Source organism: Podarcis muralis, chromosome 2 (genome assembly GCF_964188315.1).
Source record: "Podarcis muralis chromosome 2, rPodMur119.hap1.1, whole genome shotgun sequence".
In the NCBI taxonomy this organism is placed as follows: Eukaryota; Metazoa; Chordata; class Lepidosauria; order Squamata; family Lacertidae; genus Podarcis; species Podarcis muralis.
The window spans coordinates 31,583,823-31,599,809 of record NC_135656.1 but is presented as its reverse complement, the minus strand read 5'-3'; the positions used below and the strand labels follow the sequence as shown (position 1 = coordinate 31,599,809).

Here is a 15,987-nt window from a genome sequence, read left to right as displayed (position 1 = left end):
GAGAGCTGCGGCTCCTCCCTGACCACGTGACGAGGGAGGTTCCCAGCGAGTGACAGCGCCGGGGTCAGGCCAGCCGCCCAAGAGCCTGGCACTCGCTGGCCGGAGATGCTGCGGAACGGAGCTGCCGGGGCCTCCTCCCCTTCTGGCAAAGGCGCCAACCGGCCCGTGCGCGTGTGGTGCGACGGATGGTGAGCGCTTGGGTGGGCGGGCGGGGGAGGCAGCCAAGCCCGTTTCCGAGGGGGACGGGACGGGGCCCACCTGCAGCAGCAGCAGTAGAAGAGACGCTTCCCCGGGTATTTCTATGGCAACCGCTCGCTTTGCCGCGGTTGCCGCCGTCGCTCCGAAGCGGCTGCCCCTTGTCCCCATAGCAACGCCCGTCCGCGCTGCTTTCGGCTGGGCTGCGCTCGCGTCCGCGACGGCGGCGCTGCTGTCACCCGCCGTGGGGCATTTCCACGGCAGGTGCCCTCTCGGGTGGCGCTTTCTGTGCGCCGCTGCCAAAGCCCCTCCGGGGGACGCGGGTAGCGCGGGATCCAGAGCAGGAGGCTGCTGCTGTCCTGCGCGCTTAGCGGAGGGAGTCCATAAGCTCGGTGGGGCGGGCAGGCTTGCTTCCGGGTAGAGCAGGCGCCGAATCGCGTCGTGCGTCCGCTGACGGGGAGATCGCGCGTTGTGTGTCGTGTGTGTGCGTGTGTGTGCCGCATGCACGTGGAGGGAGGGCTTCCTGCATCATGCTCGCCTGGTACCGAAGCTGCTGCCCGTTAACCGGGCAGGCTCCGACCTTCTTGTTTGCTTTTCTCTCTTGGCGGACACTCTTCGGCTCCCCCTTCTCTGCGTTTCGACGGGGCTTCTGTCTCTACGGTACCCGCTGCTAGCGCAGGGTTTGCAACGGGTTGCTCTGAATGTGGGTGGAAGAGATCGGCGGGCCAATTCGCATCAGCTGAGCGCTCGCGGTTGGAGAGCGCCAATCGCAGAGCCCCGGCTCTTGGCTGCGATCCCGCTGGTAAGTGAGCAGCGAAGCTTCTGTGGGTGGCGCCGTCGCTCCTGATTGGCTCGATCCCGAAGCTGGCTGGGTCCTGTGGCCCTACTAAACTTATCCCATTGAAGGGACTGGATGTTCTCGTCTCGGGGTTACGTAGCAGGGACTTTGGAGCTTGAGTACGGTTGTAAACATAAATTTCCACGTTGAGACGCGCTTTTGGATTATCCTGTGCCCTGAATTCCCCTCGTTTCGAGAGGTGTGTACGGTTCATGGCTGCAAATTGATGTTTGCTCATAGCTATCTTTTGACTACCCTATGGCCTAAATTGTACCTTATTGTCATGGGTTGGGTTTATTGGGCCTCAATGAAAACCCCTGGGCCTGTTCACCATGATTGTAAATAGGCCAGAAGGTTGTAACTGGCATAAATGTCACCTCACCAGGAAATGATACAAAGTCACACTGCTCTGTACAAAGTTCTGAAATGCCACATAGCCCACCCTTATTATTGCCTCCTTTGGTCACCACCTGGTGTGGGAAGTCAAGTGCATTAAATTTTGAGTTCAGTATCTCCTCTGTTATCCTTGTTTCCCCAACTTGGTGCTGCAGGGAGGGTTCTGGAGCAATTTATAAAGTGCTACCTGTTTGCCTCTCCCTTTCCTTACTGTTCCCCCCCTCGTCTGTCTATTACCTTCTAAACCATGGGTAGGATCTGTCTATTGTACTATTTTTGTATACTGCTTAGATATAGGTTCCATATCATAGAATCACAGAATCTTAGACTCTTAGGGTTGGAAGGGACCCAAGGGTCATCTAGCCCAACCCCCTGCAATGCAGGAATCTCAGCTAAAGCATCCATGATAGATGGCCATCCAACCTCTGCTTAAAAACCTCCAAAGGAAGGAGAGCCCACCACCTCTTGTGGGAGTCTGTTCCACTGCCGAACAGCTCTTACTGTCAGAAAGTTTTTCCGAATGTTAAGTCGGAATCTCCTTTCTTGTAACTTGAAGCCATTGGTTTGAGTCCTACCCTCCAGAGCAGGAGAAAACAAGCTTGCTCCATCTTCTATGTGAAAGCCCTTAAGATATTTGAATATGACTATCATATCTCCTCTCAGTCTCCTCTTTTCCAGGCTAAACATACCCAGCTCCTTCAAGCACCCCTTGTAAGGCTTAGTTTCCAGACCCTTCGATAATCTTGGTTGCCCTCCACTGTACATGTTCCAGCTTGTCAACATCCTTCTTAAGTCGTGGTGTCCAGAATTGAACACAGTATTCCAGGTGTGGTCTGACCAAGGCAGAACAGAGTGGTACTATTACTTTCCTTGATCTAGACACCATACGTCTGTTAATGCAGCCTAGAATAGGCTTTTTTTTTGCTGCTGCATCACACTGTTGATTCATGTTAAACTTGTGGTCCACCAAGACCCCTAGGTCCTTTCCATATGTACTGCTAGTAAGCCAGATGTCCCCCATCTTATATTTGTGCATCTGGTTCTTCCTCCTAAGTGCAGAACCTTACATTTGTCCCTATTGAAATTTATTTTGTTAGCCCGGGCCCAGTTCTCCGATCTGTTAGGGCCATTTTGAATTCTGATTCTGTCTTCTGTGGCATTAGCTACCCTTCCCTCCACACAGCAGCTATCCCACTTTCCCCCCCTCTCAACAACTGTATAAAGTAAGTTAGGTCAACCATCCAAGAAGAAATATAAGATGGGCAGATGCGTGATTGATGGAAGGAAGTTCTGAGGTAGAGAGAAACAGCTGGATGTCCTCTTAGTGTATAGGTGATACTGAATTCATGAGATTTAATGAGGTCACCTGGGGACAGTGTGTAGAAAGAATAGTAGAGGCTCAAAAACATATCTTCAAGGGAGAGAAGGAAAGGTTCTACTCACAGAAACATTCAAAGATTGTTTAGACAGGTAGGAGAATAACTGGAGGACAGTCACAAAGGAAGTCAAGTAATAGAAAGTAATTAAGTGCATCGAAGGTGACAGGTCAAGAAAGATGAGAAATGAGTAGAAGCCTTTGGGTTTAACTTTCTGTGCCGAGGGTGTTTTCAGCGGAATACAAAGGGGTTTCACTCTCCTTTCGGGGTTCAGAAGAGGAATTGGAGTAGAGAGCCAATATAGTGGAGCTAAGCAGCACCAGGGAGTTTAGATGCAATGGGCAGAAACTACATTTGGGGGTGGTTGAGGAGGGAGGAGGGATCAAACTGTTGGGGAGAGATTGATTAACAAATAGTTTACTGTGCTTTCTGTGCTTACTCCGGCATTCAGAAATATTTGTGTATGCAGTCATAATTAATGCAAGATTCCTTGCCATCTGGTTTGCAGTTTGTTCATAGCATTCTGCTTTAAAAAGTGGGACTAAAATTTCCTGCATAATCTGAGTGGGAGGGTGCATTCCATGTGAGAGCAGGCAAGGTCAATTTTCATTAAGAGTCTCAATTGCCTTGTTAGCAATAGCTATTATCTGGTATTACAGCAGTCTAATATTTTAATAGTACGATAAGCCTTGAGAAGGAATTCCATGGAGGAACAGCATGTCCTTATTGAAATGGAGTAAGCCTAGGACCTTAAGGGAAGGTCCCAGGAATATTTCCAGTGACTGAGCAAAGGGTTTATGTTACCAGGAAATTCTTTGGAGCTGTGGGGCACAATGAGTCCAACATCTTGCATGCGATCTCTTCTCTTGGTGTGTTCTGAAGCGTAGAAGCTGCTTGTATCAATTACCTCCGTGACTCCAAAGAGGGTTACCAAGGAAGGGGGCAAATGGCACCTGGAACCCTTCCATGTGTTGTCATGGTAACAAGGTTTGAAGCTATGTGGCTTCTGGAAGATAACCCCTGGGACTGCTGGCACCAAGACACATTCTAAATTGCAAAATCATAACTAAGAGCCCTATTAGTAACTGCTTGCCTTTAGTTTAATTATGTAGTTGCTACCTTCTGGACCAGAGTTAGATTAAACCTGAAGAATTCATGCTCTCCTCAGGCTTTGCTGTCTTTTTCATTAATTTGTAACCCATATTAGCATAATTTTGCTCTCATTACATCTTTGATTTTACCAGGAGTATTTCTCCAAGTTATAAGCAAAAGTGGTCTATTAATGCTTTCCTGTGTCGTTTTTAGCAAAACATGTGTGACCATCGCTGCCCTCACAGGCCTCCCTCTCTATTGAAAATGGCAAACCCTTCACCTTATTGCCAGTTATCTGTCCAGATTGGAGATTCCTGCAATATTAAAATCAAGTTGGGATTTTCCACTTGTGGTTGTCTTCAGGCTGAATAATTTAATCATGCACATTTGTGGTTTTCCATTCATCAAGCAATACAATGGGTCTCTCAGCGCAGATGATGTAACAATGAGCAAAAATGAGATGCAGAGATATGAGCAGATCTATGTTTAACAGAAGAGCATAAATGTAACTAGGACTAAAATCTTTTGCTGCTTGTGAACACCTTTCCATCATCAGTAACCGGGATTAGTGGTATAGCTGGCTGAAATGATGCATTGATTGGTGTACTATGAGCGTTACAAGAGGAGAGTCTTGTGATAACAGTCAGTACCAGGGCAAGCTCTTCACAAAAGCCCCTTTGTCTTTTCTATTCTTTTTTGTAGCTATGATATGGTCCATTATGGGCACTCCAACCAGCTGCGGCAAGCTCGTGCCATGGGTGATTATCTGATCGTAGGAGTCCACACAGATGGTAAGGAAATTGGTCCACTTTTCTCCTTGTTACAGAAGCATCCTTGGAAAGAAACCCAGAAAGTGAAATTGTGAGCAGCAAATACCTTTCAGTCAGAATATGTAACAATATGGTTAGATTCTCCCCCTGCCATCTGCATGATTTCACAGTCCACAATCTGGGGGTGGCTAGCCTGATGCCACTGAGATGCTCACAGCCTAAGCATGACAGTAGTGTTGATTTTCTCCAGCATCTAGTAGTCAGAGGTGTATTGCGAGAGAGGAGAGCGATGAATTACTGTCTTTCTGTCCGCTTAAAGCCATGTCTAGCCTTTTGAGACTTCACCTTCTACTGCCCATATTTTTCCAAAGTTTATTCTGAAGCGATGAGGACTAGGAACTCTTTAGGATGCGAGATGCCAGTTTGCTTAGGAAACGTATGGACCTGTTGAACGCACGCAGACCTGGTATTAACAAACTTCTCTCTCTCTCTCTGTCCTAAATCTCAGAGGAGATCTCCAAGCATAAAGGACCCCCTGTCTTCACTCAAGAGGAGAGATACAAAATGGTGAAGGCCATCAAGTGGGTGGACGAGATTGTACCAGGAGCTCCTTATGTCACAACATTGGAAACGCTGGATAAATACAACTGTGACTTCTGTGTACATGGGAGTGAGTACCCGATACTCTTCTAGCTGGTTATCTGTGAATGATTGGCCCAGTTGCATCTAACTGTGGCTCTCAGGTTAAAATAAATGGTTTTCTGTCTTTGCCAGTAAATCTCATGTTCATTCACTATCCTGGACTCTATCCATTCCGCAGCATAGACTAAAGCCACGGAGGTGTGCTCCAAAAAGCAGTAGGATGCTTTTGGGAACAGAAATAAAACGGAGACCAATACTGTCAAGTTACCTAAAATTACTACATCCGTGTTCCCAAAGGATTCTGTTTGATCCACAGTGCTCTTTATCATCTAGTCTGGGAAGGGCAGCGGACTAAAGCTTCCCCCAGCTTTAGAGAAGGCAGGCCTGCTCATATACACAAGTTTACCATAACCTAACTGTGGTGTGTGGTTTTAGGCTTTCACCGCTTAGTCTTCCTAAGCAGCTTCTCTAATTTGCCAGCAATGATCTGTTTCCCCCCCTTCCCTTCACAGATGATATCACACTTACTGTGGATGGCAAGGACACCTACGAGGAAGTAAAGAATGCTGGGAGATACAGGTGACACCCTGCTTAGGACTGTTGTTGCCCTGCTCAAAACCCGTCCCCGTATCAGAATTGCAAAACATTGCCGAGCGGATCGGTTAATTTTATTCATTGCGTTTGTAGCTTGCTTTCCTTCCATGCAGTTTGAAATGTGTACATGTCAATTCCCAGGTGGCCTCCTGCAGAAATGCTGGCCGTGCCTGAGCCCATTTAGCTTCGGTGTCAATATTACATTAGGCTTCTTGGTGCCGTTCCCTTGTCCCCATATAAATGTGGTGTGCTTCAGGGATAATCTTGGGGCAGGAAGGAGATGTGAATGTGAGCGTAGTGTGAACATGGTGAGTAGCCATTGCCAAGGGCCCCTGTCTCACTCTGAGCTTGTCTTGTTGCAGGGAATGTAAGCGCACTCAGGGAGTATCCACCACAGATCTGGTTGGCCGCATGCTCCTCATGACCAAGGCTCACCACAGCAACATTGTGAGTCAATGAAAGAGTTTGAGGTGGGGAACGGGGCTTCTTGGCTACATTGACTTACCAAGGCAATCCGGGCTTTCTGATCTGAGATTGCTTCCTGGACAGATTGTAGCAAGCTCTGCTGCTTGCGGGCGCCAGAACTAGAAGCTGTTTGGCAGAAGCCTTTGAGGCAGTAGGTGCCAAAAGCAAAGAGAAAAAAACATATGTTTGATGAAGTGGCCTTTGCAATCTGCACAGAATTATCACTCTTAGTGTTTAGACCACGTGTACTGTGTTGATGAACTGGCAAGGAGGGAAGAAAGGGACTCAGAAGCTGTTCATGTAGGTCATCAGATGGCAGCGATGGGATTAGGGAGCAGGGTTTTCAGGTGGGTTGCCTGGAGAATGGTACAGGACATCACAGGTCAGGAGTGTGTACATGTGTATTTGTGTGTTGGTGTCAGATTGTTGCCGTTTGCCTTGTGGGCACGATGGCTTGTCCTGAAGATATACACGAGGTTGTGGAATTGAAGCATTTGATCTTGAGTTTCACTTTGCATCTTGATGTGCGTGGGCTGAAGACGGAAACCAAACACTGTTCCATTAAACGTCTGTTTTAGTTTGAACTGAGAGATTGTCTTCTTTACGTGGATGTGAAATGTTTGTACTACCTCCAGTGTCGAGGGGCAGTATGCTTCCAAATATCAATTGCTGGGAATCACAGGTGGGGAGAGGGCTGCTGCACTTGCAGGTTTCCCATAGGTATCTGGCTGGCCACTGTGAAAAACGGACGCTGTGCTAGAAGGGCCTTTGGTCTCGTCCAGCAGGACTCCTTTTATGTACTTAGGGTGCGAAAACTTGAGTGATGGCAGCTATTCCCTATCACAAGGGTGGAGAACCTGTGGCTGTCCTGGTGTTGCTGGACCATAATTCCCATCATCTCTTGACCATTGGCCTTGCTGGATGGGGCTGATGGGAGTTGGAGTCCGGCAACCTTTGGAGGGCAATAAACTTCCCACCCTTGCCATTTCTGATGCCTAGCACCCTGTGTTTCCTTCCTTAACTAGAAAGTCGTATAGGCATTTTCCCACAATTCATTGACATGCTTGCTTTCTCTCTTAGGATGAAGACATGGATTATCGGAAGCACACAGATAACTTTGGGAAAGTGAGTACCATTTCCAGTGACTGCAAATGAAGCCTGGGATGTGATTCCTGCATGCTGTGCGGTTTTGCATTTTTTACTGTGGCTTTTCCCTGCCCGGTTTTACCCTGAGCAGACCTGACTTCAACAGTGGAGGGTGTGATGGGAACAGGCAGAATCTGGGACAATGTCATGGTTAAGGAACTACTAGATACGCAACACACTATTCACAACAGGGTAAAATGAAGATGAAAAAGCCACAGAGAGAATGGGTGGGACAAGCTGTAGTGGTTTTATCTCCCAATCTAGTGAAGGATTAAAAGACATGAATTGCAGCTTGCAGCCTGGCAATCGTAGCAGACATGCAGCTTCATCTGGTGTTAACTGTTAATGTGGCCAAGAAAGTATCTGCTTGTTCATGCCACTTTATTTCCTGTTGTTTTGTTGAGAGTTACTTGTGAAAAGATAAGCTTGCTGGTGTGAACATCAGCTCAGTGATCAAGGAGATTGTTTGGGGTTTTTTGCAGCTGATTTCTAGTCTCACCAGGACTTCAATGGAATATCTATTTCGGCCAACTGAAATACCTTTAGTATCTGCCAAGTTATACAGTAGAATCACGTGGAAGCTTATTGTGTCTTGGAAAAACTTTGTGCTTTTTTTCCCCTGGCCTCAGGAATGTGTGCTTTGGCACCAGCGTTGTAATGTGTGTATATCAGATTGGTTGACTAAACTAGCTGTAGAAGCAGTACTTATTGCTGCCGCGTGGTGGAGCTGAACTCTACAAATAGGTTGCTGAGATATCTCAAATGAGTCATTGAAGTTTTCTTTTTTACTTTCCGGATTTCTCCCAGAAAGGGGAAATCCGGATCAAATCGGGTAAAAATATGGGCTGGTATTTTGTCCACAATATCACATGGACACTGCAAAAAAACCAAAACTTTTGTGCATTGATCTGGCAGCAAACACCTGTCTGCAAGTACCTACTGATAAAGGTGGGATGTTGTGTTGACTGTGTGGCATGCCTGTGCTAGGAGTGTGTTCTCAATGACATTTCAGTCTGCTTCTTTCACAACTCATCCCAACTGAAACCTGCCAAGGTATTAAAGTTGTACTCTTTTCTCCAGTGCCCTAAAAGTCACAGCCCCTGGACCGGAGTTTCCCAGTTTCTGCAGACATCCCAGAAGATCATCCAGTTTGCATCTGGCAAGGAGCCACAACCAGGAGATACTATAATCTACGTGGCTGGTGCTTTTGACCTCTTTCGTATCCTGTTTCCTTTTGGGCCGGGTGGAAGGAGGTGTCTGTGAGGCAAATTACGGGTTCCTGACACCTTGTGTTTGGTCTTACTGTACCCCAGGTCTCAAATGGCCCTGCTGTGTTTTGCTTTTGTTTTGTTGAAAGTTGTTAAGAAACCCCAATTCCCCTCCCAGAGTGGTTTAACAATCAATCGCTCTTCCCATGGAACTCTGTGGATTGTACCACTCTGAGGAGAACAAGTCAGCTATAGTTGTTCTTGTTTGACTCAGACCTTGCAAGGCGTTGCCACCCCTTCTACAGTTTCTACTGTAGTAGAGAGAGCATTTTGAGCCCAGGTTCCTTAATGATGTGCCAGAAATACAGTCAGCTCAAAACACAGGCTTTTGCACATCCTCTTTAAAACTATATGTGTTAAGAATTTTCTGCTGTGATAACCAAACTAGCCCAGAAGTCTTTGAGTTATAAACTCTAACAACCATCTTCGGAAAAGCTGAACTCTGCCTGAGTCGTCCTGTATCACGCATTCCAATGCATCCCAGTCTGTTACATTTCAGCTGCTGCCGCTACAACGGTTGAGTGAAAGGCACATGAACAATAAAGGATGTGTACAGACATGCCTTAAACAGGGCTTTCCATGTTTCCCCCTCCCATAAAGGAAACCCACCTTACCCCGGCCTTCACTTTGCATTTGATAGACCTACGCATCCATGATTCATCTGATAGTCTCAGCCACCTGTCTTTGCTTGTCAGTCTTTAGTCATTGCAGGCAACATTTGTTGCTTTATTAGTATTTTTTAAAGGGAAAACACATTTTAAAAGAGTTACAAGGTCACTCTGAAGTTATAGGTCACAAGTGCCAAACCACCAGTGCTGTGCCAAGATTTTTTATGTCAACTGTAGAATTGGTTTCCCTTGCGCTTGATCCCTGATATAGGGTATTGGAAGTCTGTAAACAATGTGGTAAGTTCACTTCCACAGCTACTCAGTTGCTCCAGCGCTGAGTGTCTGTGTGCATCCAAACCATAGTAACTCAGATTGTCACAGCGGTTGCTGAGACTACCAGGAAAAGAAGCATAGAGTCTATGAGAAGCAAACAGAAAGTCGCTACTTCTCATTCTGTGCCACAGGCTTTTATCCTTAATACATACACTCTCCAGATGTTGGTCATGTGGACTTCCTGGAGAAAGCGCACCAGATAGCAAAGCGGCCTTATATAATTGTGGGGCTACATTTTGACCAGGTGGGTATCAGCATCACACTGCCCAGGCAGGGTTGGTCATTCGTTCCTTCTCATCTCAGCTGGGAGGGAGGGAGGGGTGGGAATGCAAAACTTCCACTTGTGCTGATTGTCATATTTTAATCGTAGGAGGTGAATCTGTACAAAGGCAAGAACTATCCAATCATGAATGTGCATGAACGAACCCTCAGTGTTCTAGCCTGCAGGGTGAGTATTAGATGAAATCTTCCTCTTACAACCAGGACATGGTCAGAATGAGCCAGATAAAGCCGAGCACATCTGGCTGTGGTAGACCACCTGGTAAGCTTAAAAATTTCACTGGAAGGTGCCTGATACACAGAGTTCAGTAACTGGAACAGCCATTGGCAGATGTGGGAATCCAGAGTGACTGTTGTCTTCTCTCCCTTCCTCCTCCTCTTAGTATGTTTCTGAGGTGGTGATTGGAGCCCCCTATTCCATCACTGCTGATCTGCTGGATCATTTTAAGGTGAGTATAGTTCCATTGATTGATTGATTGTGTTTGTGTGATTTCTACTAACTGGGGCAGGGAGTGTATGCTCTTGGGAACCTGTTGTTAAAAGGAAGTATCTATACACACCTGTAAATTAGTTTGGCCGGAGAACATGCTGGGGCAGATGGGGAAAGGGGAACGAATGCATGTATTTCTAGCAGCAATTACTCTGTAGCATCTCCTCTGGTTCTGAAAAGCTATCATCTGTACCCAGCCTGACTATTGTTCCCTATTTGATGAGGGGTGGGCTGCAGTACCAGGATGCTTGTGAGGAAGAGAACACATTAATGATTGTACCAACATGTTTTGGATCAGCCATGGAGGTAACTGCCTATATTTTTGTGGGTGAGTTGCTGCCAGTTGTCTCCCTTCACACTGTACCTGTGGTAGACAAGCACTTGAGAGATATGTCCCTTTGCTTCTGAAGTTTCACAGGTAGCCACATCATACTGTAGGGGAGCCTACGAGCGAAGGCGATAGTGACTATTGCTGTTTCTCTGCAGGTAGACTTTGTGTGTCATGGAATGACAGAGGTGGTACCAGACAAGAACGGGTCAGATCCATATGAGGTAAGCAGAAAACTCCTTCCTGGTTAGTGCTGATTTCATGCCATCTATTGCCCAAACCACAGTGCGTGGCAGAGAATTGGGTTCCCTTCTGGAGGGCAGTTTTTGAAAAATGAGTATGTGGGTAACTGGGCAATAAGGCTTGTCCTGTCATTTGTGTGACCAAGTGGCAAGCCTCTCCTTGCTGTGGGAAAGTGCAGTTCTGTTCCTTGAATGCACTTGAGTTGTCAGCTTTTCCTGCAGCTGTGGCGCATATTGGGCATTCAGAAACTATTTTGGCAAATGCCTGTTGTTAATTCTTTGGAATGCCTCTAAAGAGCCATTGCCTTGTGTCCTCTCATCTCTCTTCCCCATATTTGCAGGAACCCAAGAAGCGTAATATCTTCCGGCTGGTCGACAGTGGCAACAATCTCACAACAGATCTGATAGTGAAAAGAATAATCAAAAACAGGTTGGCTGACCTTGACTTTGGTTCACTTGGGCACAATAAGGCCTAGATTCTACTGTGCCATAACTCTTTGCTTATCTTTCTTTTATTTTGAAGTCCGGTACGATGCTAGTCATATTACAGACTAAACACAAATTCACAGATGGGAATACAGTGGTACCCCGCAAGACGAATGCCTCGCAAGACGGAAAACCCGCAAGACGAAAGGGTTTTCTGTTTTGGAGGCGCTTCGCAAGACGAATTTCCCTATGGGCTTGCATCGCAAGACGAAAGCCCATAGGGAAATGCTGGCGGTCGGGAGCAAAGACTTTCGCCCACAGCCGGCCTTCAGAAGAGGACCTCTTCTGAAGGCCGGCGGGGGGCAAAAGTCTTTGCTCCCCCCCGCCTGCCTTCCCCCCGCCTGCCCCGGGCGATCTTAAAATGCTGGCGGGCGGGAGCGAAGCGTTCGCTGCCGACCCCCAGCATTTTAAAATCTCCAAGGGACAGCAGAGAAGTCTCTGTCCCGAGGAGATTTTAAAATGCTGGGGGTCGGGAGGGAAGCGCTGCCGACCCCCAGCATTTTAAAATCTCCCCGTGTCCCGGGAAGGTTTTAAAATGCTGGGGGTCGGGAGCGAAGCGCTGCCGACCCCCAGCATTTTTAAATCTCCCCGGGACACGGGGAGATTTTAAAATGCTGGGGTCGGCAGCGAACGCTTCGCTCCCGACCCCCAGCATTTTAAAACCTTCCCGGGACACGGGGAGATTTTAAAATGCTGGGGTCGGCAGCGCTTCGCTCCCGACCCCCAGCATTTTAAAACGCTGTTCCGAAGGGGGGGGCGGGATCACCTGCCCCAGCCGCCCCAGTTCGGAACGCTGTTCCGAAGCGGGGAGGGGGGGCGGGATCACCTGCCCCAGCCGCCCCACTTCGGAACGCTGTTCCGAAGCGGGGAGGGGGGGCGGGAAGATCTGCCCCAGCCGCCCCACTTCGGAACGCTGTTCCGAAGCGGGGAGGGGGGGCGGGATCACCTGCCCCAGCCGCCCCACTTCGGAACGCTGTTCCGAAGCGGGGAGGGGGGGCGGGAAGACCTGCCCCAGCCGCCCCACTTCGGAACGCTGTTCCGAAGCGGGGAGGGGGGGCGGGATCACCTGCCCCAGCCGCCCCACTTCGGAACGCTGTTCCGAAGCGGGGAGGGGGGGCGGGAAGACCTGCCCCAGCCGCCCCACTTCGGAACGCTGTTCCGAAGCGGGGAGGGGGGGGCGGGATCACCTGCCCCAGCCGCCCCACTTCGGAACGCTGTTCCCAAGCGGGGAGGGGGGGCGGGATCACCTGCCCCAGCCGCCCCACTTCGGAACGCTGTTCCGAAGCGGGGAGGGGGGGGCGGGGACACCTGCCCCAGCCGCCCCACTTCGGAACGCTGTTCCGAAGCGGGGAGGGGGGGCGGGGACACCTGCCCCAGCCGCCCCACTTCGGAACGCTGTTCCGAAGCGGGGAGGGGGGGCGGGAAGACCTGCCCCAGCCGCCCCACTTCGGAACGCTGTTCCGAAGCGGGGAGGGGGGGCGGGAAGACCTGCCGCAGCCGCCCCACTTCGGAACGCTGTTCCGAAGCGGGGCGGGGGGCGGGAACACCTTCTGAAGGCGGGCAGGGGGCGAAAGTCTTTGTCCCCCCTGCCTGCCTTCCCAGGGGCTTTTAAATCGCCCCGGACAGCGGAGAAGTCCTCCGCTGTCGGGGCGATTTTAAAATGCCGCCCGCCAGCATTTTAAGATCGCCCCGGACAGCGGAGAAGTCCTCCGCTGTCCCAGGGTTTTTTAAAATGCTGGGGGTGGGAAGAAAAGCCCTTGTCCCCCCCCCCCCCCAGCCTTCAGAAGAGGTCCGGGGACAGACTGTCCCCGGACCTGGTCTGAAGGCGGTTTCCCTAGGAACGCATTAATTGATTTTCAATGCATTCCTATGGGAAACCGTGCATCGCAAGACGAAAAAACCGCAAGATGAAGAGACTTGCGGAACGAATTAATTTCGTCTTGCGAGGCACCACTGTAGCTAAAATACTTTCCAACATCCCTGAAGATGAAATTTCAACAGTTTCATTTCAATGTTCAAAACCAACAAGAAGTGTGGGCCTTGGAACAAAGATTCTGTGCTCTGCACTGTTGCTGCCTCCCCATAGTTTCAAGTCTACAACTATCCACTGCCTGATATTCTAGTTGCTGTGCCCTCTGTCATTTTTGACAGTACTAGCACATTCTGAATTCTTTGAAAACAGATATGGCAACCAGAATTTATTATGCAAGTATGAGTAAGCCATTGGTGTGTGCATAATAGTTACCTGGAGCACTGCATTTGCTGTTTTAAGGACTGTCTTGGCAAGGGAGAGCTTTTGTACCAAGCAGTCTGTTGCGATACTGGATTCTGTCTGGTGCTGCTGCCATGCCGTTTGAAGAAGCATGAGCGAATCCGTTGTCCTTGCCCACACAATTCTGATAGTGGTTAGACTATGTCTGTTCCCATGATGGTTCCTGAGCTCTGAACAGGCTTTTCCGGGCACCTTTAATTAAGAATGTTGAATCCCTGAAGCCATTGGGTCCTCAGCTAGAGTCTTCCACATGGCTGCCTTAGATGGTTTACTTGTCCAGAGCCTCTCCTAGGAGGGATCAGTGTTGAAGCAGCAGAAGTGAGTGGCTTAGCAGAGTAGTATTTTTTCTGTCTCGGCTGTCTCCACCCCCATCGTTCAGCCTGGACACAGCCTGGCAGTTCCCTCACTGTGAGAAGTGAAGCTACAGGGAGCCAGGCAGAGGGCCTTCTTGGTGGTGGCAACCTGGAACGCCCTCCCATCAGATGTCAAAGAGATGAGTAACTATATAACCTTTAGAAGACATCTGAAGGCAGCCCTGTATAGGGGAGCTTTTTAACGTGCAATGTTTTATTATGTTTTTATACATGTTGGAAGCCACCCGGTGTGGCTGAGGCAACCCAGTCAGATGGGTGGGGGTACAAATAATAAAATCATTGTCCTTACAATTGAAAGAGCACAGTGGACTTAAATATTCCATGCTGATACAGATTTCTCGATCATTGCAGGTTGGAGTTTGAAGCCCGGAACCAGAAGAAAGAAGCAAAAGAATTGGCTGTGCTGGAGGCCATGAAGAGAAGAGAGGAGGAAGGGGCCCCGGGGAAGGCAGGCCAGGAAGATCATGAGAGCTAGCATGGGGGACGGTGTAGCAGAATCCTTCCCTCCTGGAGCGGCAATATTTTCCTGGAGGAGAGGATACTGCTGCCAGCCTTAGGAAGGCCTGCGGTAACAATTCTCCCGTGTGTGGGGAAGATCCCGGATGCTGCTATCTAGTTAGCCCAGGCCCACTCCCATGGGAAGATTTTAACATTGCCCTCTCAATAGCAGGTTTCAATTCCAATGAATGTTTGCAACATGGTGTGATTTCACCTGATCTATTGGAGCTGGGGAGTCAGGGTTATCTCTGCTCAACTTCTTATTGAGTCTCTGCATCTCGGAGCATCTCTCTGATTTCTGCCTGCCAGAGACAATTTTTTAATCTTTAAAACCGTCCTTTCTGGTCTGGCTCATTGCTTACAGCATTAATAGGATCCCAGAGCATTCGCTCAACAGCAGTGCTTGCTGGAGTTGGGCTCCAAGCCAGACTGACCACTACATTTCCTAGCTTGGGCACAAAGGGTTCTCTAAGTGGCCTGCTGCTGCTTGCACACACTGCCTTGCATATGGTACCTACAAAATATTTCCAAGCTGTAACAGTGGATGGAGCTTAGGCAAGTCTCAGGGTTCCCTGGTGGTAGACAGTGGCCCTCACTACTCTGTACTCAGACATGTTTGTTTAGGCCTATGGCCAAGCAAGAGATCGGTGGCACTGCAATTCTCAATGTTCCCACAAAACACAAATAACCCATAGATCTTCAGAATGTGCTTGGAGCTCCATCCTAAAGCCCCAGTGCGTTGCTTCACAACCAGGGCTTCATTCTCATCCATATGGGCCTTGTGGTTCTTGTGCGGAGAGATGGAGACATCAGATACATTGAGCCCAGTATACTGTGTATTGTATTTAAAATGCTTTGTGCTGCTAAAGTTGAATGCTTTGTGGTGAGATCTAGGTGCAGATCACTGTCTGAGGCATCTTTTCATGCGTAGTGGGAAACACATGGGGGTGGGGCGCATGTGACCATGGGGCTCTTCCCTGTCCAGGCAGGCTCTGTGTCTTTTCTATCTCTCTCGTACAATTTCAGCAATGGGAATTAATAAAATGTTGATGACTTACTTGTGTGGCAGTGATTACTTTATTTTATTTATTAAATTTCTGTCCCACCCTTCATCTGAAGATCACAGTGTAAAAGTACAAAATACATACCATAATAACAAACAAAAAAACAATAGCCCCCATATTATTGTTATTAGCCCTGCTTTTGGGCTTCCTGAGAAGCATGTGGTTGGTTATTGTGAGTACTGGGGCAACCCAATAAAATGTGTGGGGGGTATAAATAGTAAAGTTAACATT

General features: G+C 48.7%; 1 protein-coding gene across 1 annotated transcript; it reads left to right on the top strand.

The window, feature by feature from the left end:
* Nucleotides 1–28: 28 nt before the first annotated feature.
* Nucleotides 29–15,749, top strand: PCYT2 (phosphate cytidylyltransferase 2, ethanolamine). The gene is made up of 13 exons (XM_028715975.2): nt 29–188; nt 4,600–4,688; nt 5,176–5,337; nt 5,822–5,888; nt 6,266–6,350; nt 7,449–7,493; nt 8,595–8,733; nt 9,885–9,967; nt 10,094–10,171; nt 10,386–10,451; nt 10,979–11,044; nt 11,404–11,492; nt 14,546–15,749. Exons 1-13 carry the CDS (start codon nt 106–108, stop codon nt 14,667–14,669), a joined length of 1,176 nt encoding a protein of 391 aa, XP_028571808.1. The 5' UTR covers nt 29–105; the 3' UTR covers nt 14,670–15,749.
* The last annotated feature ends 238 nt before the right edge of the window (nt 15,750–15,987 follow it).